The sequence below is a fragment of the Hyla sarda genome, assembly GCF_029499605.1.
Source record: "Hyla sarda isolate aHylSar1 chromosome 1 unlocalized genomic scaffold, aHylSar1.hap1 SUPER_1_unloc_6, whole genome shotgun sequence".
Taxonomy (NCBI): Eukaryota; Metazoa; Chordata; class Amphibia; order Anura; family Hylidae; genus Hyla; species Hyla sarda.
Window position 1 is genome coordinate 290,427 of NW_026607592.1, and position 25,229 is coordinate 315,655.

General features: G+C 44.1%; 2 protein-coding genes and 1 pseudogene across 2 annotated transcripts in view; 1 reads left to right on the forward strand and 2 right to left on the reverse strand.

Moving 5' to 3' along the window:
- LOC130298229 (zinc finger protein 850-like) overlaps positions 1 to 25,229 on the reverse strand; it is a 185,923-nt pseudogene that overhangs the window by 59,049 nt on the left and 101,645 nt on the right.
- LOC130298240 (oocyte zinc finger protein XlCOF7.1-like) lies at positions 7,413 to 9,384 on the reverse strand. The gene is made up of 3 exons (XM_056551166.1): positions 9,298 to 9,384; positions 8,255 to 8,381; positions 7,413 to 8,171 (listed from the first exon to the last, which is right to left on the reverse strand). Exons 1-3 carry the CDS (start codon positions 9,307 to 9,309, stop codon positions 7,687 to 7,689), a joined length of 624 nt encoding a protein of 207 aa, XP_056407141.1. The 5' UTR covers positions 9,310 to 9,384; the 3' UTR covers positions 7,413 to 7,686.
- Positions 20,362 to 25,229, forward strand: part of LOC130298244 (zinc finger protein 585A-like) — a 74,003-nt gene continuing 69,135 nt past the window's right edge. Inside the window, exons 1-3 of the mRNA XM_056551169.1 lie at positions 20,362 to 20,700; positions 20,784 to 20,848; positions 21,016 to 22,042. Of these exons, the coding sequence (XP_056407144.1) occupies positions 20,517 to 20,700; positions 20,784 to 20,848; positions 21,016 to 22,042 (1,276 nt within the window). The 5' untranslated portion in view covers positions 20,362 to 20,516. The remainder of the gene's footprint in view (positions 20,701 to 20,783; positions 20,849 to 21,015; positions 22,043 to 25,229) is intronic.

A 25,229-nucleotide genomic window follows, 5' to 3' on the forward strand; every position in this document is an offset into this window, starting at 1 on the left:
CGGGGGACGCTGAGATATTGACTTGAATTAAAATCTCTATAATCATAATGAGAAGGGGGCGGGGACAACACTGACGCGTTACATTCCCTATATACAACGTCTGGGACAATATTACATTTATTATAAGTCCAGTGTGCGGAGATGAATATAAGAATAATAAATAATATAATATAGAGAACTTCTTAAAAAATGATAACAAGTTTGGAGATAAAGCATATATTGTATAAATATATATAAGTATGTATTACTGTCAACTATCCTATGTACTTGGTGAATATATAGATGTGTTATCTGCATCATTTATTGCTCTGAATTTCCTTCTCTCCTTTGTGAGTTCTTTTATGTTGAACAAGATGTGATTGCTGAGTAAAACATTTTCTACATTCTGAACATGAAAATGGCTTCTCCCATGTGTGAGTTCTTTGATGTTGAATAAGACTTGATTGATCAGGAAAACATTTAGCACATTCTGCACATGAAAATGGCTTCTCCCCTGAGTGAGTTCTTCGATGTTTAACAAGATCTGATTTCTGAGAAAAACATTTCCCACATTCTGAGCATAAAAATGGTTTCTCTCCTGTGTGAGTTATTTGATGTCTAACAAGGTCTGTTTTCCGAGTAAAACATTTCCCACACTCTGCACATGAAAATGGCTTCTCCCCTGTGTGAGTTATTTCATGTTGAACAAGATTTGATTTCTTAGTAAAACATTTCCCACATTCTGAACAAGGAAATGGCTTCTCACCTGTGTGAGTTCTCTGATGTTCAACAAGCCGTGATTTAGATGTAAAACATTTCACACATTCTGAACATGAAAACAGTTTTTCCCCTGTGTGAGTTCTCTGATGCTGTACAAGCCACATTTTAGAAGTAAAATATTTTCCACATTCTGAACATGAAAATGGCTTCTCTCCTGTGTGAGTGGTTTGATGTCCAACAAGATGCGATTTTTGAGTGAAACATTTTCCACATAGTGAACATAAAAATGGCTTCTCTCCTGTGTGAGTTCTTTGATGTAAAAGAAGATGCGATTTAAAAGTAAAACATTTACCACATTCGGGGCATGAAAATAGCTTCTCCTCTGTGTGAGTTTTTTGATGTACAACAAGACCTGATTTCTGAGTAAAACATTTCCCACATTCTGAACATGAAAATGGCTTCTCTCCTGTGTTAGTGGATTGATGTTCAACAAGATACGATTTCTCTCCTGTGCGAGTTCTCCGATGCACAACAAGATCTGATTTAGAAGTATAACATTTCTCACATTCTGGACATGAAAATGGCTTCTCCTCTGTGTGAGTTCTTTGATGTACAACAAGACCTGATTTCTGAGTATAACATTTCCCACATTCTGAACATGAAAATGGCTTCTCTCCTGTGTGAGTTTTTTGATGTAAAAGACCTGATTTAATAGTAAAACATTTCCCACGTTCTGCACATGAAAATGGCTTCTCTACTGTGTGAGTTATTTTATGTTTACCAAGATCTGATTTCTTAGTAAAACATTTCCCACATTCTGCACATGAAAATGGCTTCTCCTCTGTGTGAGTTCTTTGATGCTTAACAAGATCTGATTTCTGAGTAAAGCATTTCCCACATTCTGAGCATGAAAATGGTTCCTCTCCTGTGTGAGTTATTTGATGTCTAAAAAGGTCTGTTTTCCGAGTAAAACATTTCCCACACTCTGCACATGAAAATGGCTTCTCCCCTGTGTGAGTTATTTCATGTTGAACAAGATGTGATTTGTTAGTAAAACATTTCCCACATTCGGAACAAGGAAATGGCTTCTCACCTGTGTGAGTTCTCTGATGTTCAACAAGCCGTGATTTAGATGTAAAACATTTCACACATTCTGAACATGAAAATGGCTTCTCTCCTGTGTTAGTGGATTGATGTTCAACAAGATACGATTTCTCTCCTGTGCGAGTTCTCCGATGCACAACAAGATCTGATTTAGAAGTATAACATTTCTCACATTCTGGATATGAAAATGGCTTCTCCTCTGTGTGAGTTCTTTGATGTACAACAAGACCTGATTTATTAGTAAAACATTTCCCACATTCTGAACATGAAAATGGTTTCTCCGCTGTGTGAGTTCTTTGATGTCGAGTAACATCTGATTTCGAAGTAAAACATTTCCCACATTCTGAACATGAAAATGGCTTCTCCCTTGTGTGAGTTCTTTGATGTTTAAGAAGACTTGATTTGTCAATAAAACATTTTTCACATTCTGAACATGAAAATGGCTTCTCCCCTGTGTGAGTTCTTTTATGTTGAACAAGATGTGATTTCTTAGTAAAACATTTCCCGCATTCTGAGCATGAAAGCAGCTTCTCTCCTGAGTGAGTTATTTGATGTACAACAAGGTCTGATTTCCGAGTAAAACATTTCCCACATTCTAAACATGAAAATGGCTTCTCCCCTGTGTGAGTTCTTTGATATCTAAGAAGACTTGATTTATCAGTAAAACATTTTCCACATTCAGAACATGAAAATGGCTTCTCTCCTGTGTGAGTTCTTTGATGTACACCAAGGTCTGATTTAAAAGTAAAACATTTCCCACATTCTGAACATGAAACTGGCTTCTTTCCTCTTTGAGCTCTTTTATGTATAACACCCCTTCTATGACTTTCTTTTTGCTGAACATCCTGTGATGACTGAGAAGACAGGACCTGTATATAAGGATGAGATGACAGATCTTGGCTGTGAAGGGCTGAGGGTGTATCTGGGATAATGGAATGTTCTTCATATGTATCTTGTGTGATATCATCATCTGCTTTATAATCTGAAGATATAAGATTCTCCTCTGATCTCCTGCTACAAGAATCTGCAGAGAATAACACAGATTTTATTTTTGAGTATTAACCTCTTAACAACCCAGGACATTTGTGCATTTCTAAGCAATAGTACTTAGTAAATCCACCCTTCATTTTAAGGGTGCAGTCACAAGGAGTAAACCAAGAGGAATTAACGGCGAAAAATTTACAGGCGGAAAAAATAATTTTATTTTCACGCAGAATTAGCGCACAGAAATGGGGGAGAAAGAAGTGAAGGGTTTTTCAGCCATTTCCACGCAAATTCCGCGCGAAAACGATGTCGGACGGAATTTTATTTTTTTTTACCATTGACTTCTACTGATTTCTGCCAGGGGTTTCCGCTTGAAGAATGAACATGCTCTTCCTTCAAGCGGAACAGAATTCAGCATCGGCATTCCGCTAGCAGAATTTCCACAGTGTGAACAGGACAGCGGAAAAAACATTAAAGTCAATGGGCAGAGGAGATGAGCATTAATATGGAGCGGAGGATTCAAGAGGAATTACTAGAGTAGATTACGCTTGAATTACTCCGTGTGAACGCACCCTAACTCCTTAAGGACGTAGGGCGTACCGGTATGCCCTACGCCCGGTCCTGGTATTTAAAACGGGGTCATGCCGTCAAGCATCATACAGGGTCGGTCCCGATCCGAATGTCGTGCAGCGCACTATTAACCCTTTAGACGCAGCGATCAAAGTTGATCGCCGAGTCTAAATTGAAAGTAAAAACTTCCCTGCAGCTCAGTCGGGCTGACCGGGACTATTGCGATAAAATCGTGATGTCCCGATCAGCTAGGACGCGAGCGGAGGTCTCCTTACCTTGCTCTGTCATGTCCGATCGGCGTTTGATTGCTCCAAGCCTGAGCTACAGCTGAGCTGCTTGAGCAATCGAGCCCCTAGAACACTGATCCATGCAAAGCTATGGCTTTGCAGGGATCAGCATAAGAGATCAGTGTGTGCAGTGTTATAGTCTCCTATGGGATAACAATGATCAGTATAAGAGATCAGTGTGTGCAGTGTTATAGGTCCCTATGGGATAACAATGATCAGTATAAGAGATCAGTGTGTGCAGTGTTATAGGTCCCTATGGGATAACAATGATCAGTATAAGAGATCAGTGTGTGCAGTGTTATAGGTCCCTATGGGATAACAATGATCAGTATAAGAGATCAGTGTGTGCAGTGTTATAGTCTCCTATGGGATAACAATGATCAGTATAAGAGATCAGTGTGTGCAGTGTTATAGGTCCCTATGGGATAACAATGATCAGTATAAGAGATCAGTGTGTGCAGTGTTATAGGTCCCTATGGGATAACAATGATCAGTATAAGAGATCAGTGTGTGCAGTGTTATAGGTCCCTATGGGATAACAATGATCAGTATAAGAGATCAGTGTGTGCAGTGTTATAGGTCCCTATGGGATAATAATGATCAGTATAAGAGATCAGTGTGTGCAGTGTTATAGGTCCCTATGGGATAACAATGATCAGTATAAGAGATCAGTGTGTGCAGTGTTATAGGTCCCTATGGGATAACAATGATCAGTATAAGAGATCAGTGTGTGCAGTGTTATAGGTCCCTATGGGATAACAATGATCAGTATAAGAGATCAGTGTGTGCAGTGTTATAGTCTCCTATGGGATAACAATGATCAGTATAAGAGATCAGTGTGTGCAGTGTTATAGGTCCCTATGGGATAACAATGATCAGTATAAGAGATCAGTGTGTGCAGTGTTATAGGTCCCTATGGGATAACAATGATCAGTATAAGAGATCAGTGTGTGCAGTGTTATAGGTCCCTATGGGATAATAATGATCAGTATAAGAGATCAGTGTGTGCAGTGTTATAGGTCCCTATGGGATAACAATGATCAGTATAAGAGATCAGTGTGTGCAGTGTTATAGGTCCCTATGGGATAACAATGATCAGTATAAGAGATCAGTGTGTGCAGTGTTATAGGTCCCTATGGGATAACAATGATCAGTATAAGAGATCAGTGTGTGCAGTGTTATAGGTCCCTATGGGATAACAATGATCAGTATAAGAGATCAGTGTGTGCAGTGTTATAGGTCCCTATGGGAGCTATAACACTGCAAAAAAAAAAAAAATGAAACAAAGGTAATTTAACCCCTTCCCTAATAAAACTTTGAATCACCCCCCTTTTTCCATTAAATTAAACTGTGAAATAAAAATAAACATATGTGGTATCGCCGCGTGAGTAAATGTCCGAACTATAAAAATATATCGTTAATTAAACCGCACGGTCAATGGCGTACACGCAAAAAAAATTCAAAGTCCAACATAGCGTATTTTTGGTCACTTTTTATATCATGAAAAAATGAATAAAAAGTGATCAATAAGTCCTATCAAATGGTACCGCTAAAAACTTCAGATCACGGCGCAAAAAATGAGCCCCCATACCGCCCCGTACGCGGAAAAATAAAAAAGTTATAGGGGTCAGAAGATGACAATTTTAAACGTATACATTTTCCTGCATGTAGTTATGATTTTTTCCAGAAGTGCGACAAAATCACCTATATAAGTAGGGGATCATTTTAATCGTATGGACCTACAGAATAATGATAAGGGGTCATTTTTACTGAAAAATGCACTGCGTAGAAACGGAAGCCCCCAAAAGTTACAAAATTACATTTTTTCTTCAATTTTGTCCCACAATGATTTTTTTTTCCGTTTCGCCGTGGATTTTTTGGTAAAATGACTGATGTCATTACAAAGTAGAATTGGTGGCACAAAAAATAAGCCATAATATGGAATTTTATGTGCAAAATTGAAAGAGTTATGATTTTTAGAAGGTTATGAGGAAAACATGAAAATGCAAAAATGGAAAAACCCTGCGTCCTTAAGGGGTTAAATAAGATTTACTGCAAAACTGAAGATAGTTGCTATGATTAGAGATGAGCGAACTTACAGTAAATTCAATTCGTCAAAAACTTCTCGGCTCGGCAGTTGATGACTTTTCCTGCATAAATTAGTTCAGCTTTCTGGTGCTCCGGTGGGCTGGAAAAGGTGGATACAGTCCTAGGAAAGAGTCTCCCAGGACTGTATCCACCTTTTCCAGCCCACAGGAGCACCGGAAAGCTGAACTAATTTATGCAGGATAAGTCATCAACTGCCGAGCCGAGAAGTTCATGACGAATCGAATTTACTGTAAGTTCGCTCATCTCTAGCTATGATAGAGGAACAGCCATACAACAGTGGTGTCAAACTGTGGCCCTCCAGATGTTGCAAAACTTCAACTCCAGCATGCTGGGACACCAAAGGTCTGTCTGCCTCCTCCAGAGGATGCACACTGTCCCCGAAAGGTAAATCAAGGCTTCCCTCTCATGGTATCCCTTAGTGCAGTGGTCTTCACTCTGTGGCCCTCCAGATGTTGCAAAACGTCAACTCCCAGCATGCCCAGGAGTTGAAGTTTTGCAACATCTGGAGGTTGACACCACTGCCTTACAAGGAGCAGGGACACCAGTCTTTGACAATCATGTGGCCACAGCCTCAGGGAAAATCACTGCTATGGGGCCCGGTCAGGGAACAAATGACCGTGTCCCCCAATCCACCTGACCCCACAGGTTATAATGGAGCAGTCATCCAAACCGCCCCCTTTATAATCCTCATGCCAGCCAGAGAATTCAGGCAAAGGATAGGGGATACGTTATAGATCACGGGGGTCCGACCCTTGGGACTCCCAGCGATCTCCAGAATGGGGCCCAGGCAGTCTGCTTGAAGGGGGCGGACCAACCCCTGCATGGAGCGGCGGATGACACTCCCCCTCGATGTGTCCCATAGAGATACATGGAGGGGGTGTGTCAGCCGCGGCATCCTGTGGGGGTCAGAACGGCCGCTTCCGACAGACTGCTGGGGCCCCATTCAGGAGATTGCGGGGAGTCCCAAGGGTCGGACCCCCGTGATCTATAACCTATTCCCTATCCTGTCTAGGCAGACAGTGAAGTTTTCCTGGAACAAAATTAAAAGGGGAACCGTTATTTTTAATGATTTTCGCTCACGACTCACCAGCCGCACCTATACCTCCATTTGGACCCACACAGGTGACCCGAACCAGAACATTTCCGTATCAGAGGGAAAGAATAAAGGGATTTAAAGATTCCAGTGGTCGTGACATCCCGGCCACGCCCCCTCGTTATGTGACGGCACGAGGGGGCGTGGCCATGACTTTACGATCACTGCCTCTGGTTCTGAGCCTTCTGAACAAAAAGTTCAGAACGCTGGAGCACCGGAGTACCCCTTTAAAGGAAAATTCTAGTACATGAGTACTTATCCCTTAGTCACAGAATCCTGTGTATAGGGGATATATGTCTGATCACTGGGGGGGTCCGACCACTGAGACCCCCGCGATCTCCTGCCTGGCATCCCATTTGTGTATCTCCGTCTCTCCCATAGAGATTCATGGAGAGACATGTTGAGCACCTCTTGGTGCGGTGGTCGACAGTAATCCCTGCACGGAGCGGAGGTCACCTGTGCCTGGAGAGATCTGGGGTGCTGGGCAGGAGATCACGGGGGGTCCCGGCGGTCAGACCCCTCACGATCAGACACTTATCCCCTCTCCTCAGGATGAAAAAGGAAAGATAGCGACTTCAGAGAGACAGAGAGCTGGTATCTACTGCTATATGGAGTAATATTAGTCTGTATATAATGTGTTTGATTCATAAACAGTATGGCGGTATTATTCAGTCACTATGTAGTGGTGATGGGATCAAGTCGACTGCTATAGAGTCAATATAGGGGGGAGGGGGATAGTATTTGCCCTGAAGTCCCAAAGATTCTAGTTACACAAATACTTTCCGAAAATATTATTGTGACTGAATAGAATCTGTGACCCTTCTTTGTATTTAGTGGTTATTACTCACCTGGGTGGTTACCCGTAAGAATGTCCTCCTTATACTGCTCATCACCGCTCACATCTGTCTCTTCTTCTTCCTTTATGTCTGTAGCATTAATATAGATCAGATCTTTCCCTGTAGGAATGTCCTCCTTATACTGCTCATCACCGCTTACATCTGTCTCTTTTACTTCCTTTATGTGTGTAGCGTTCATATAGATCAGATATTTTCCTGTAGGAATGTTCTCCTCATACTGCTCATTGCCACTTACATCTGTCTCTTCTTCCTTTATGTCTGTAGCATTAATATAGATCAGATCTTTCCCTGTAGGAATGTCATTGTCCACCTTATACTGCTCATCACCACTCACATCCGTCTCTTCTTTTTCCTTTATATCTGTAGCATTAATATAGATCAGACCTTTCCCTAAAGGAATGTCCTCCATATTCTGCTCATCAAGAGGACGGGGACACCTCTCTGGTGCTGTTTTCTTACTGGATTTGACTGTATGGAACACATACAGAGACTGAATTCATTCTTTACATACAAATAATAAGAGGACGTGTGTATATAGTCATGTCTATTACCTGGTGATGTGAGGGGCTGCTGATCCTCCATCATGACCTGATCCTTGTACTGATCCTTGTGTCCTTCTACATACTCCCACTCCTCCATGGAGAAATAGACCGCCACGTCCTGACACCTTATAGGAACCTGACACATAATGATACAGTCATCACCCCGACCTCTCCAGTGGTGTTACTGTATAATGTCCCAGCAGGGTCACCTCTCCAATCATCACCAGACCCCTCCATTACTGTATAATGTCCCAGCATTCCCAGCAGTGTCACCTCTCCAGTCATCACCAGACCCCTCCATTACTGTATAATGTCCCAGCAGTGTCACCTCTCCAGTCATCACCAGACCCCTCCATTACTGTATAATGTCCCAGCAGTGTCACCTCTCCAGTCATCACCAGACCCCTCCATTACTGTATAATGTCCCAGCATTCCCAGCAGTGTCACCTCTCCAGTCATCACCAGACCCCTCCATTACTGTATAATGTCCCAGCAGTGTCACCTCTCCAGTCATCACCAGACCCCTCCATTACTGTATAATGTCTCAGCAGTGTCACCTCTCCAGTTATCACCAGACCCCTCCATTATTGTATAATGTCCCAGCAGTGTCACCTCTCCAGTCATCACCAGACCCCTTCATTACTGTATAATGTCCCAGCAGTGTCACCTCTCCAGTCATCACCAGACCCCTGCATTACTGTATAATGTCCCAGCAGGGTCACCTCTCCAGTCATCACCAGACCCCTCCATTACAGTATAATGTCCCAGCAGTGTCACCTCTCCAGTCATCACGAGACCCCTCCATTACTGTATAATGTCCCAGCAGTGTCACCTCTCCAGTCATCACCAGACCCCTCCATTACTGTATAATGTCCCAGCAGTGTCACCTCTCCAGTCATCACCAGACCCCTCCATTACTGTATAATGTCCCAGCAGTGTCACCTCTCCAGTCATCACCAGACCCCTCCATTATTATATAATGTCCCAGCAGTGTCACCTCTCCAGTCATCACCAGACCCCTCCATTACTGTATAATGTCCCAGCAGTGTCACCTCTCCAGTCATCACCAGACCCCTCCATTACTATATAATGTCCCAGCAGGGTCACCTCTCCAGTCATCACCAGACCCCTCCATTACTATATAATGTCCCAGCAGTGTCACCTCTCCAGTCATCACCAGACCCCTCCATTACTGTATAATGTCCCAGCAGTGTCACCTCTCCAGTCATCACCAGACCCTTCCATTACTGTATAATGTCCCAGCAGTGTCACCTCTCCAGTCATCACCAGACCCCTCCATTACTGTATAATGTCCCAGCAGTGTCACCTCTCCAGTCATCACCAGACCCCTCCATTACAGTATAATGTCCCAGCATTCCCAGCAGTGTCACCTCTCCAGTCATCACCAGACCCTTCCATTACTGTATAATGTCCCAGCAGTGTCACCTCTCCAGTCATCACCAGACCCCTCCATTACTGTATAATGTCCCAGCAGTGTCACCTCTCCAGTCATCACCAGACCCCTCCATTACTGTATAATGTCCCAGCAGTGTCACCTCTCCAGTCATCACCAGACCCCTCCATTACTGTATAATATCCCAGCATTCCCAGCAGTGTCACCTCTCTAGTCATCACCAGACCCCTCCATTACTGTATAATGTCCCAGCATTCCCAGCAGTGTCACCTCTCCAGTCATCACCAGACCCCTCCATTACTGTATAATGTCCCAGCAATGTCACCTCTCCAGTCATCACCAGACCCCTCCATTACTGTATAATGTCCCAGCAGTGTCACCTTTCTAATCGTCACCAGACCCCTCCATTACTGTATAATGTCCCAGCAGTGTCACCTCTCCAGTCATCACCAGACCCCTCCATTACTGTATAATGTCCCAGCAGGGTCACCTCTCCAGTCATCACCAGACCCCTCCATTACTGTATAATGTCCCAGCAGTGTCACCTCTCCAGTCATCACCAGACCCCTCCATTACTGTATAATGTCCCAGCAGTGTCACCTCTCCAGTTATCACCAGACCCCTCCATTACTGTATAATGTCCCAGCAGGGTCACCTCTCCAGTCATCACCAGACCCCTCCATTACTGTATAATGTCCCAGCAGTGTCACCTCTCCAGTCATCACCAGACCCCTCCATTACTGTATAATGTCCCAGCAGTGTCACCTCTCCAGTCATCACCAGACCCCTCCATTACTGTATAATGTCCCAGCAGTGTCACCTCTCCAGTCATCACCAGACCCCTCCTTACTGTATAATGTCCCAGCATTCCCAGCAGTGTCACCTCTCCAGTCATCACCAGACCCCTCCATTACTGTATAATGTCCCAGCAATGTCACCTCTCCAGTCATCACCAGACCCCTCCATTACTGTATAATGTCCCAGCATTCCTAGCAGTGTCACCTCTCTAATCATCACCAGACCCCTCCATTACTGTATAATGTCCCAGCAGTGTCACCTTTCTAATCGTCACCAGACCCCTCCATTACTGTATAATGTCCCAGCAGTGTCACCTCTCCAGTCATCACCAGACCCCTCCATTACTGTATAATGTTCCAGCAGTGTCACCTCTCCAGTCATCACCAGACCCCTCCATTACTGTATAATGTCCCAGCAGGGTCACCTCTCCAGTCATCACCAGACCCCTCCATTACTGTATAATGTCCCAGCAGTGTCACCTCTCCAGTCATCACCAGACCCCTCCATTACTGTATAATGTCCCAGCAGTGTCACCTCTCCAGTCATCACCAGACCCCTCCATTACTGTATAATGTCCCAGCAGTGTCACCTCTCCAGTCATCACCAGACCCCTCCATTACTGTACAATGTCCCAGCATTCCCAGCAGTGTCACCTCTCCAGTCATCACCAGACTCCTCCATTACTGTATAATGTCCCAGCAGTGTCACCTCTCCAGTCATCACCAGACCCCTCCATTACTGTATAATGTCCCAGCAGTGTCACCTCTCCAGTCATCACCAGACCCCTCCATTACTGTATAATGTCCCAGCAGGGTCACCTCTCCAGTCAGCAGCTCCATCATCTTGTTGATGAGTTCTAGGATCTTCTGTTCATCCATTTCCTCATGTATCAGGGAGTGAGGTGGGGGCCCCGGGATTGGGCTCAGGGTTCTTCCCCATCCTTCACACACAGGGGCCCGACAGCGCCCACTAGAGGACTTCTTCACTACTGTGTAATCCTGTGTATGGAGAGACACATTAATATCACTACATACATTTCCAGAATCCCTCACCTCTCCAGTCATATCCATCTGTTATTACATAGATAAGAATGAGGTCATGTGACATCACTCCCAGAATCCCTCACCTCTCCAGTCATATCCATCTGTTATTCAATAGATAAGAATGAGGTCATGTGACATCACTCCCAGAATCCCTCACCTCTCCAGTCATATCCATCTGTTATTCCATAGATAAGAATGAGGTCATGTGACATCACTCCCAGAATCCCTCACCTCTCCAGTCATATCCATCTGTTATTCCATAGATAAGAATGAGGTCATGTGACATCACTCCCAGAATCCCTCACCTCTCTAGTCATAACCATCTGTTATTACATAGATAAGAATGAGGTCATGTGACATCACTCCCAGAATCCCTCACCTCTCCAGTCATAACCATCTGTTATTACATAGATAAGAATGAGGTCATGTGACATCACTCCCAGAATCCCTCACCTCTCCAGTAAGCCGGAAGAGTATCTGTAGGGTGAGGTTTATGATCCTGTTGGCCATCTTGTTCCTGTCTCTCTCCATGGTTGATGGGTCATCCATGAGAATTCTCTTATATAGAAGATATCAGCAGAGGATCCTGGATTGGAGAAACCTGAAGGGAAGAAGAGGAGACGATGATAAACCGCACCAGATTCTATGGAGAAATAAAATCCATTTCCTGGAGATAATCTGGGGAAACATCTGAGGAGACATTATAGGAGTTTTCAGATTTCTCTATAAAACAAAATCCATTGTCCGAGGGCTGTAAAATAAGAGACTAGAGCGCACTCCCCTCTCCCGTCCAGTGGTGGCGCTCTGGTCCTCCAGGTCTTCTGAGGTCGCTCTCCCTGCTCTGCTGAAGACGTTGTGAATCCATTTCTCCTAATCTCTGAGGCTGCGGTGTATTCAGAACGTCTTCATCAGAGCAGGGAGAAGAATAGAGGGATTCAATATGACATTGTCCAATGAAGAATAGTGAAATGTGTCCACTAGGGGGCACAATATACATCACAATTACATCAGGATTTTATGTGAATTGTGATATGTCCCCCCGGAAGAACCTGCTATTACCTGCAGCAGAGGCCGAGCATCATATACCGTTACACACGCAGGGTCTGGGCCACCACCGGAGTCAGTGTTTCCCAAGCAGGGTGCCTCCAGCTGTTACAGCAGTTGGCTGTCAGGGCATGCTGGGAGTTGTAGTTTCACAACAGCCGGAGGCACACTGGTTTGGAAACTCTTAAGTAATAATAGGGGCGCGGGAGAAACTTAAAAAACCTGATGCTTACATAGTCCTGTATGGAAGAAGTGGCTGATACCCGGAGAAAAGAGACTGACCAGGTGACAGGATGGGCAGGTAAGTGACCTGATACCTTCACCATCCAGACATCCCCTGGGGGGCAGTATAGGCAGGAAATCAGGAAACAACTGCTGGTCGGCACGGCGCTCCCTAGAGAAACAACCGCACAGCGCCATGTCTAAGCCACGCCCACCTACATTATTTTATTACAAAAATGGGATATAAACCTATTAGGGGAGGGGCTTCTATTACAAACCCTTAATAACGCTCTGCCATAGTGATCAGTGTTATCGGTGCTCGGCTTATACAGGCTGTGGAGGTGTCTGTATACTTAGAGCACCGATCTGAGCACAGAGCACGGTAAGGGGCCCTCCGGCCGTCATCTCAGCTGATCTAGACTCCGCCCCCCAACAACTGCATTTTACTAATTTTAGATCCTGCAATCGACTTTGATAATGGAATCTAAAGGGTTAATGGCGATGAGCGTCATTAGTGGTGAGTCCTGGCTGCTTATAGCTCCTGAGCTCCCCTCAAAGTCCCATATGGGGCACAGAATGTAAATATACATCGTGTCCTTAAGGGTTAATAATAAACATCCCCAATAATCCTGATCTGATGGTGACCACACACACATACCTGTATCTGTAGAGGAGCCGTGTGCTTACAGGACCTGCGATGATGTCACCGTCATGTGATCAGTCACATGGAGGAGGAGTCACAAGATCAGGGGCTGCTGCTCTGAGAGATCTCCACACACAACACAACAGTAGTGACTGCCCCACCAGGAGCTGCTCTTTCCCTTACGTCCTAACCAGTAGCACAGATGGGGTATTCTACCCCCCGCGAACTGGTAGGACAGATGGAATTTTTATTGATTAATAAACTAATTAGCAAACCACACCCACAATACCCTGTATAAAGGAGGGGTCACCCTCTGTCCCCTTGTGTTTTTTTCTGTCCTCCCGGACAGTGGGACAGATGGTGACCCTCCGTGCTTAGGAGGTGTTCTCTCTGCCAGTTACTGGCTCCCCTTGAACAGCCTTCTGCGGCTGTGGGGAATAAATCTATAGTTAGCTCTGCTCACCTTCGGGCAGGCTCTCTCCTTGGCTATCCCTCTGATGCCGACCTGGCTCTGAGGTTCCGCCCACCGGCCCGGCTCTCTATGTGCGGCTAAGCCCCGCATCTCGGGCCGGCGGAAGTGACGTCAGCGGCGTCTTACGTCACTTCCCCTCCTTTTTTTTTCAAAAAAAAAAAAAAAAGAAAAGAAAGGGGGGCATGAGAGAAAAGAACAACTTTTCCTATGTAGAGATTGTTTCCCCAGGCGGGGGGTTTTCTCTCTTCCAGTCACTTTTTTTAGATAATTACATTTTCTTATTAGAATAAACTATTTTCAGGTTGCTCCGCCCTAGTGGGCGGAGCTTCCTTTAGGCGCCAATTTTGAAGGGTATTTAATCCCTTCCAGAGTGCAGCTCAGTCTCTTTGAGTCCAGATGCTTTGGCTTGTCCACGTATCTGTCTTTGAGATTGTGACCTTAGGCCTGTACTGTCCCTGCGGAAAGTACTGTGACTTATTTTTCACTCGCGCTTTTGCTGCTTTTCGGTAGTCTTCTTTGCTTTAGATTTTATGAGTCTTTTTTTCTCTGAGCTTGCTTAATAGTAATATCAATATCTTCCTCAGATTATGTCTACGGAAGGCTCCGCTGACCGTGAAGGTCCTGGAAAAAGGACCTCCAAGCGGAAACACCTCGCTTGCCATGATTGTAGTGTTCCGCTAGAAGATTCTTATGAATTTTCTAGATGTCCACCTTGTAGGGCCAAGACTCTACCCTCCCATCTGGCGGAACCTACTGTGCAAGATATGTATGTGTGGGTTTCCACGAATATGTCTGCTATGCATGCATCCATTGAGGAATTAAAGCAAGCTGTTGCTCAGAAACGTCCCAGACCAGCCTCTCCTCCTAGAATGGATGTATCTATGGGACCGGATAAAGAAGATCCTACATCATCCTCTTCCGATGAGGAAGAGACCATCCCTTATTTTTTTCCGCTGGAAAGAACCCAGCGACTTTTGAGATCCATCAGGTCGGGGGACCAGGATGTTGATCCCGGGGAAGCTTCCTCCTCCGCCTCTAAGGGGCCTAGGGCCTTTAAAGCGGACGAGACCCTATTGTCTGTACTTAAGACAGAATGGAAAAAGCCTGAAAAAGGCCCGGTCTTGTCCAAACGTTTCAAGACCATGTTTCCCATTAGGGAAGATCAGCTGGCCTCATGGGGCTCTGTTCCCAAAGTGGACATTGCTGTTGCTAAAATGTCCAAGAGAACCTTGGTTCCTTCAGAGGATGGGTCTTCCCTCCAGGATCCAATGGACAGAAAAGCTGATTGCGCTTTTAGGCGCTCGTACTCGACAGCAGCTGCCTCAGCTTCAGTCTCTATTGCCAGTTCAGAAGTGGCAAACTTCCTGAAGACTCGCCTCTCCTCCATTCAGGCGGATTTAGACCAGGGGGTCCCTAGAGACGAAATTTTGGCCTCCTTCAAAACGGCCAATCTGGCCATAGATTTTCTTTGCGATGCTGCTATACAGCAGCTAAAACTGGCTTCTAAAACTATGGTGTTGTCTTCCGCCGGACGTCGTCCTCTCTGGTTAAAGCCGTGGAAGGCTGACAACTCCTCCAAGCATACTCTTTGTAGTATGCCCTATGAACCCGGCATTTTGTTTGGTAAAGAGTTGGACCGCATAATGGAGGGCCTGTCTGACAAAAAGGGAAAGTCCCTTCCTCAGCAGTCCTTTCGCGGTCGGGGCAGGCGTTTTGGGGACAGATCAACTGCCCAACCTAGACCCCAGAAGGAGTGGGGTAATCAACGCTGGGGCGGTAAGCGCTCCCGTGGTCCCAAGGAGAGAAGACTCTGACTATGGGCTTCTAGGAAGCTCTGGGTTCCCTGCCGGGTTGACCTCTCCAGTTTCCCATCCTGCCCCCCATATTCCTGTAGGCGGCCGCCTACATCATTTTTTAGATGCTTGGACTCTACTTATTCAGGATCCTTGGGTCCTGAGAATAATTTCAGTTGGTTATTCAATAGATCTTGTATCAATTCCTCCTTCCCGGTATGTGCAAACAAGAGTTCTTCCCCCAGTCAAGCAGTTGGTTCTAGAGTCTTACATTCTGGAGTATATCCAGAAAGGTGCCCTGGAGGAAGTTCCTACACCGGATTTGGGGGCAGGGATCTATTCCCCAGTCTTCCTTGTTCCCAAGCTAACGGGAGACTGGCGGATGATTATAGATCTAAGATTTTTCAATCAGTTTGTAAAGCACAAACGCTTTCGCATGGAAACCATTCAGTCTGGGGTCAACCTTATCTCGCCAGGAGATTACCTGGCCACCCTGGACTTAAAGGATGCTTACCTCCATATCCCTATTCATCCTGCATCCAGGAAGTATTTAAGGATCGCTGTTCAGGTAGGGGGAGTTCTAAAACACCTCCAGTTTGTAGCCCTCCCGTTTGGGATCTCTTCTGCCCCTCACACATTTACCAAGGTTGTGGTGGCTGTGGTAGCTGCTTTAAGGCTCCAGGGGCTCAGCATTGTTCCCTACCTAGACGATTGGCTCCTCAGAGCTCCATCTCAAACGATCCTGTCCCAACATCTCCAGCTAGCCGTATCCTTCCTTCATCAGTTGGGTTGGATAGTCAATTGGGCCAAGTCCAATTTCCTCCCGACAACATCAGTGAGGTTCCTTGGTTTCATAGTCGATACAATCTCAATGACACTCTACCTCACTCCCGAGAGAAAACTCCGGGTTCAAGAATCGGCTCAACATCTTTTAATATCCCGGAAAGTGTCTATTCGCACTCTCATGCGGATGTTGGGACTTATGTCCGCTACCGCAGACGCGGTACCTTGGGCTCTTTGGCATCTTCGCCCTCTCCAAGCAGAGGTTCTTGCCATTTGGAATCACCGGCCATCCGGTCTGAACAGGTGTCTCTCCCTGTCTTGCGCAACCCGTTCTTCTCTGAGGTGGTGGTCTCACCTAGAGGACGGCCGGTCCCTGATCCAACCCTCTTGGATCATACTTACTACCGACGCATCCCTTGTGGGTTGGGGAGCGCATCTTCAGGATCTGACAGTGCAAGGTGCATGGTCTCCTCAGGACAAACTATTAACCTCCAATCTCCTGGAGATTCGTGCAATCAGGCTAGCATTGCTGCACTTTGCTTCTGTCCTCCAAGGGAAAGCTGTCAAGATCCAATCCGACAGCATGACGGCTGTGATGTACATCAACAAGCAGGGAGGCACTCGGTCACAAAACCTCCTCAGAGAGGTGGGTCTGATCTTGGATTGGGCAGAAAGGAACCTCACCCACCTGTCCGCGGTTCATATTCGAGGTTCCCTCAATATGATAGCCGACCGCCTGAGCAGAGGACTCCTAACCGCAGAATGGTCTCTCCACCCAGTCATATTCAGAGAGATAACGCTCAGGTGGGGTGTGCCAGAGATAGACCTCATGGCAACGAGGTTCAACTCCAAGTTGGAGAGGTTCTGTTCCCTTTACAGGGAAGACAACCCGGTGGCAATAGATGCTTTCTCAATCCCGTGGAGGTTCAGGCTGGCCTACATCTACCCTCCAATTTCCTTGATCCCAAGGGTATTGATGAAGATCAGGCAAGACCAAGCATCCGTCATAGCCATAATCCCATTTTGGCCCAAGAGAGCTTGGTTCACCCAACTCTTTCAGATGAGTCGGGGACAATTTTGGAGGCTTCCCCCAGAGCAAGCATTAGTGTCGGGGGACACGCACAGCTGCTCGAATCTTCAGATGTTCAACCTGACAGCCTGGAGGTTGATCAGTCCCTTCCACATTTAGAAGGGCTTTCCAGTGCGGTCTTGAAAACACTCTCACACTCCAGAGCGGAGTCAACCAATAAGACATACAAAAGAATCTGGACAATTTTCCAATCTTGGTGCTCCAAGAAGCAAGTTGGAAGAGATATAGCTGCTCCTACCATTCTCAGCTTTCTCCAGGATGGACTAGACAAGAATTTGTCTCCTTCTACTCTCAAGGTCCAAGTTTCGGCCATTTCGGCTTACATTAATAAGCCTTTATTTCAAGACCCACTGATCAAAACATTCTTGAGAGGGGCCTCAAGGTTGAAACCTACAATTATACAACCAGTTCCCACTTGGGATTTATCAGTCGTACTCAAGGGACTGTCATCTCCTCCCTTTGAGCCTATGGAGGACGTGGACATAAAGTTTGTTACCATTAAAACAACATTTTTACTGGCTATAACATCTGCCAAGAGAATTGGTGAATTACAAGCGCTCTCTGCGTTTGAACCCTATACAAGATTCTTGCCAGATAGGGTACTATTGAGATTTATTCCATCTTTTATCCCTAAAGTACCATCCTTCCAGAACATAAATCAAATAATTTCTCTTCCAGTCCTAGCTCCACGTCCATCCACTGACGAAGAAAGAGGCCTGCATTGCCTCGATATTTCTAGATGTCTCCGGATCTACTTAGAAAGATCTAAGCTGTTTAGGAAGGATGAAAATCTACTAATCCTTTTTGCAGGGGCCCGGAAGGGTCACAAAGCCTCTAAACCTTCCATCAGTAGATGGGTAAAAAATGCCATTTGTGAAGCAATGGTATCTCAGAACATGGAGCCTCCTGAGTTCGTAAGAGCTCATTCTACCAGGTCTGTATCTACTTCCTTTGCGGAAAGGAATTTAGTTCCCTTGGAACACATATGCAAGGCTGCATCCTGGAGTTCACTCTCCACCTTTATCACCCACTACAGGCTTGATAGTAGAGTTGCCGATTACTCTTCCTTTGGACGGTCAGTATTATCTGCCGCCAGGCATGGGAGCCCTCCCTCATAGGGTATTCTGCTTGCCATATCCCCATCTGTGCTACTGGTTAGGACGTAAGGGAATCGTTAATTTCTAACGATAATTTGTTTTCCCTTAGTCCTAACAGTAGCACAACTTTCCCTCCCTAGTATTATTATTATTATTATTATTATTATTTCTTCTTGTTACAACACAAGGGGACAGAGGGTGACCCCTCCTTTATACAGGGTATTGTGGGTGTGGTTTGCTAATTAGTTTATTAATCAATAAAAATTCCATCTGTCCTACCAGTTCGCGGGGGGTAGAATACCCCATCTGTGCTACTGTTAGGACTAAGGGAAAACAAATTATCGTTAGAAATTAACGAGTATCTGCTACATGCTGGAGGTGTAGGACCTGTGATGATGTCACAATCATGTGACCAGTACATTTAGGGGCAAAGTTTAGCAGTAGAGATGTGACTGTGGATGAAGGACCTGTGGGAGGATCATGTGACAGGAGTGGGCGGAGCTCAGCAGTGCAGGATAGAGGAGATTGTGATTGAAGGACCTGTGACAATGGTCATGTGACAGCAGAGTCCTGCATACACTGAGCAGATGAGCCTAAAGCAGCGGCCCCTGATCACGTGACTCCTCCTCCAAGTGATCACATGACGGTGACATCATCACAGGTCCTGTAAGCACACTGCTCCTGTACAGTCTGCAGGTGGAGGTATGTGTGTGGTCACATATGGAGTACTGTCAGATGTTTTTTGTATTATTAACCCCTTCAGGACCCGGCAGTTTTGAGTTTTAACCCATTAACGACACAGCGATTTCTCATTTTTGTGTTATTTTAACTTTTTTCCTCCTCGCCTTCTAACAGCCTATTATGCTTGTAATTTCCTCTTTACAAACCCATATGAGTCTTGTTGTTGTTGTTGATGTTTTTTTTGCACCACTGATTTGTACTTTAAAATTACATCAATCATTTTAATGTAAAACCTACAACAAGGGCCCAAAAAAATATCATTTGTTGGGTGAAAAAAAAAAGCAATTTTTAAAATTTGGGGTCTTCTGTTTGGATGCAGTGCACATTACGGTAATAATTCTCTTTATTCTGTAGGTCCAAACGATTACAATGATAAATGATTTATATAGGTTTTATTTTAACACTTTTAAAATATAAAAAAATTCTAACTTTCTGTACAATAATGAGTCTGTATCAGATCGTCCTACCTTGTCCCCTATAACTCTCTTATTATTCCGTATACGGGGATGTATGAAAGTCATTTTTTGCGCCGTGATCTGTAATTTTTATCGGAACCACTTTAGTTTTGATGAGACTTTATCGCTTTTATGAATTTTTTTCTGATCGATGAAGTTTACGCCATTGACCATGCAGTTCCACATATGTTTAGAATTTTTTTTGTTTACATTATTATAAAAAAATAATTGGTAAATGGAGAAGATTCAATCGTTTATTAGGGAAGGGGCTTATTCACATTAAGTTAATGTTCTTTTTACCTTATTCACAGTTTTTTAGTCCCTGTAGTAGACTATTACATGGAATCTATAGATTACATACACTGATCAATGCTGTGATGCTGAGGCTGCCTGCAGGATTGGAGCTTCGTTCATACAGCGTGGAGCGAGGATAGGGACCTCCACACGTTCTCTCAGCTGACCAGGACCCCGCTGTTTCACTGTGGGTGTCCTTATCAGCTCCTTACACTCCATGGGACGGGTACTTTGGGTATAATGACCTGAACTGACAGCTGGATCATCAGACTTGCGGTCAGTTGGGGACATGTGACCATAATATAGAGGATCTGCCCCGACAAGTATTCACCTCATCATCCGAGAGCAAGAAGATAAATCATGTGCAGGAATATCCCCTCAAATGTCTCCATATAACATCCTGGAATTGTATAGAATTAAATGTTTATTCACAATACAGGTTCCTATAAGGTGTCAGGACGTGGCGGTCTATTTCTCCATGGAGGAGTGGGAGTATGTAGAAGGACACAAGGATCAGTACAAGGATCAGGTCATGATGGAGGATCAGCAGCCCCTCACATCACCAGGTAATAGACATGACTATATACACACGTCCTCTCATTATTTGTATGTAAAGAATGAATTCAGTCTCTGTATATGTTCCCTACAGTCAGATCCAGTAAGAGAACAGCACCAGAGAGGTGTCCCCGTCCTCTTCTTCCACAGGATGATCAGGTAGATTGAGATATTCCCTATGATCTGTAGAAGGGCTGTGAAGCTCTTGTGGTCAGTCCCCTCACCCTCCATGACTCCTCATCTCCTGCTCATCTATAACATCCCATGTGACTTCTCCTTACTGTCTGATGACTTTTACAATATTTCTTTCACATCTTATGAATCAGGGTGAAGATCTGAACAATATTAAAACTACAGAGACAGATGTGAGCGGTGATAAGCAGTTTAAGGAGAACTTTCCTACAGAGAAAGATCTGATCTATGTTAATGCTACAGACATAAAGGAAGAAGAAGAGACAGATGTGAGCGGTGTTGTGCAGTATAAGGAGGACATTCCTACAGGGGAAGTTCTTATCTATATTAATGCTCCAGAGACAAAAGTGAGCCGTAATAAGCAGTATAAGGAAAACATTCCTACAGGGAAAGATCTGATCTATATTAACGCTACAGACATAAAGGAAGAAGAGGCAGATGTGAGCAGTAATGAGCAGTATAAGGAGGACATACCTATAGGGAAAGATCTGATCTATGTTAATACTACAGACATAAAGGAAGAACAAGAGACAGATTTGAACTGTTATGAGCAGTATAAGGAGGACATTCCTACAGGGAAAGATCTGATCTATATTAATGCTACAGACATAAAGAAAAAAGAAGAGACAGATGTAAGCGGTGATGAACAGTATAAAGAGGACATTCCTACACGGAAAGATCGGATCTATATTAATGCTACAGACATAAAGAAAGAAGAAGAGACAGATTTGAGCAGTGATGAGCAGTATAAGGAGGACATTCCTACAGGGAAACATCTGATTTATATTAATGCTACAGACATAAAGAAAGAAGAGTCAGATGGGAGTGGTAATGAGCAGTATAAGGAGGACAGCCCTACAGGGAAAGATCTGATCTATATTAATGCTACAGACATAAAGGAAGAACAAGAGACAGATGTGAGCAGTGATGATCAGTATAAGGAGGACATTCCTACAGGGAAACATCTGAGCTCTATTAATGCTACAGACATAAAGGACCAACAAGAGACAGATGTAAACAGTGATAAGCAGTATAAGGAGGGCATTTCTACAGGGAGAGATATGATCTATATTAATGCTACAGACATAAAGAAAGAAGAAGAGACAGAGATGAGCAGCGATGAGCAGTATAAGGAGGACATTTCTGCAGGTAACTGCCCAGGTGAGTAGTAACCACTAAATACAGAGAACAGTCACAGAATCTACTCAGCCACTGACTGCAGTAATCACAGAAAATATAATCCTCATATATGTTACTCACTAGGTCATCCAGATACTATACAGATCTGTTTTATTTGTCTTCTGTATTTGGCTCACAAATCCCTCTGTTCTGCTGCTCACCTATTCTGGCATCCACTGTTCAGGAAGGGGAGTGTCTGAGGCAAGCACTGAGCCCGCCCTCACTCACCATTCATTCACTTCCTCCCTGGGTCTGCTGTGCCGGGTTTCTTTATCCAATCACAACAGGCTGCTCTGTAACCCCCTCCTCTCTGCTTTCATGCTGCAGTCTGATAGGACAGGAGTGAGCACAGAGGAGTACTAGTCCTGCCAGGTCTGTGCTTCAGCTGGGACAGAGATGATGCTGCAGCCGGACAGGATTTTGTTTTAGATCAGTGGTTTCAAAGTGTGGCCTTTACTGATACTTAGCATGCATTTATCATTAACCCCTTAAGGACCATGTCCATTTTGGCCTTAAGGACCAGGCCAATTTTATTTTTGCGTTTTAATTTTTTCGTCCTCACCTTCTAATATCCATAACTCTTTTAACCCCTTAAGTCCGCTCCCGTTCTATAACGCTGTGGCCCTGCGTCATAGCGGCTAGGGCCCGGCCGTTGTTTATAGCGGGTCGGGCCCGGCCGTGGCTTATAGCGTGCAGCACTGATCGCGGTTCCGCGCGCTATTAACCCTTTAGCCACAGAGTTAAAAGTTGACTGCCGCGTCTAAAGTGAAAGTAAACTACCCCTGGCTAGCTCAGCGGGCTGTTTGGGATCGCAGCGATTTCACCGCAGCATCCCGAACAGCTGTAGGACAGCAGGAGGGTCCCTTACCTGTCTCCTGGTGTCCGATCGCCAAATGGCTGCTCAGTGCCTGAGATCCAGACATGAGCAGTCAAGCGGAAGAATCATCGATCCTATGAGAAACCATTGATCAGTATAAGAGATCAGTGTGTGCAGTGTTATAGTCTCCTATGGGATAACAATGATCAGTGTAAAAGATCAGTGTGTGCAGTGTTATAATCTCCTATGGGATAACAATGATCAGTGTAATGTCAGTGTGTCCAGTATTATAGTCTCCTATGGGATAACAGTGATCAGTATAAGAGATCAGTGTGTGCAGTGTTATAGTCTCCTATGGGATAACAATGATCAGTGTCGGAGATCAGTGTGTGCAGTATTATAGTCTCCTATGGGATTACAATCATAAGTGTGGGGGCTCACTGTGCATGGGGTAAACGTGGTTACCTGAGTGCTCTGTATTCAGAAAAAATGCATCCAATAGAAAAAAGGGTGTAACACACGTTTCAATTGATGCTTAAGTTTTCTTTATATATATATATATATATATATTCAGAAGATATACAATTTTTCAACATTAGAATATTCACCCATGTGCACAAAGTAATAAATCAGCAGTGTCCAGCAGGAGATATGTATCAGCTCATCAAGTTGTCTTTAGTTGTATAACCTGTATACGGCCATCTCCTACACCAGCAGGTGTATAAGTCCATGCAACGTTTTGAAGGAAACACCTTCTTTGTCCAGCATAATGTGAAAAACGCCCATCATCAAGTTAAATACGTTTACATTCTCGCGAGATCTTAATTCTACAGCGGAAATACAAAAGTTACAAAAACGTATCAAAAGGAATTAAAATCACATAAAAAACCACATGAAAACAACAGTACAGTTACAGTATACGCTTAGTTATAAAAATACATTGAAATTGCAGATCTCATTAATCCCGTCCGGTTTTAAAGTACCCAGTTTTTGTATCCAGCGCACCTTGTTCCTCAATAGTTTAATTTTTACTTGTTCCTTATTCTCGCCCTCTATGTTTTCAAGTACCTGCCATCTAAGTTCGTTCACATTGTGTCTGTATTCTGAAAAATGCCGAGCTACGCTGGTTTCCGATTTTTCTTTATTTGCCGCATTACCTTCACTCTTGTTCACATTGTCCTGTTCTTTTTTGTACATTCTAGTCTCCTATGGGATAATAATGATCAGTATAAGAGATTAGTGTGTGCAGTGTTATAGTCTCCTATGGGATAACAATGATCAGTGTAAGAGATCAGTGTGTGCAGTGTTATAGTCCCCTATGGGATAACAATGATCAGGATAAGAGATCAGTGTGTGCAGTGTTATAGCCTCCTATGGGATAACAATGATCAGTGTAAGAGATCAGTGTGTACAGTGTTATAGTCTCCTATGGGATAACAATGATCAATGTAAAAGATCAGTGTGTGCAGTGTTATAGCCTCCTATGGGATAACAATGATCAGTGTAAGAGATCAGTGTGTACAGTGTTATAGTCTCCTATGGGATAACAATGATCAATGTAAAAGATCAGTGTGTGCAGTGTTATAGCCTCCTATGGGACCTATAACACTGCAAAAAATAGTTTAAAAATTGTGAATAAAGATCATTTAACCCCTTCCCTAATAAAAGTTTGAATCACCCCCCTTTTCCCATAAAATAAAAAAAAACTGTGTAAATAAAAATAAACATGTGATATCGCCGTGTGCGGAAATGTAAAAATTATAAAGATATATTGTTAATTAAACCGCACGGACAATGGCGTACGCGCAAAAAAAATTCCAAAGTCCAAAATATCGTATTTTTGGTCACTTTTTATATAATGAAAAAATGAATAAAAAGCGATTAAAAAGTCCGATCAATACAAAAAATGGTACCGCTAAAAACTTCAGAACACGGCGCAAAAAAATGAGCATTCATACCGCCCCTTACTTTTGGAAGCCTCCAAAAGTTACAAAATGGCGTTTTTTCTTCAATTTTGTCGCACAATGATTTTTATTTCTATTTCGCCGTAGGTTTTTGGGTAAAATGACTGATGTCATTACAAAGTAGGATTGGTGGTGCAAAAAATAAGCCATAATATGGATTTTTAGGTGCAAAATTGAAAGAGTTATGATTTTTTAAAGGTAAGGAGGAAAAAACAAAAGTGGAAAAATGCTCAGTCCTTAAGGGGTTAAATTTCCATCCACAGACCCATATGAGGACTTGTTTTTTGCGGGACCAATTGTCCTTTGTAATGACATCACTCATTTTACCATAAAGTGTACAGCGAACCCAAATTATTATTTTTTGTGAGGAAATTTTAATGAAAACGCT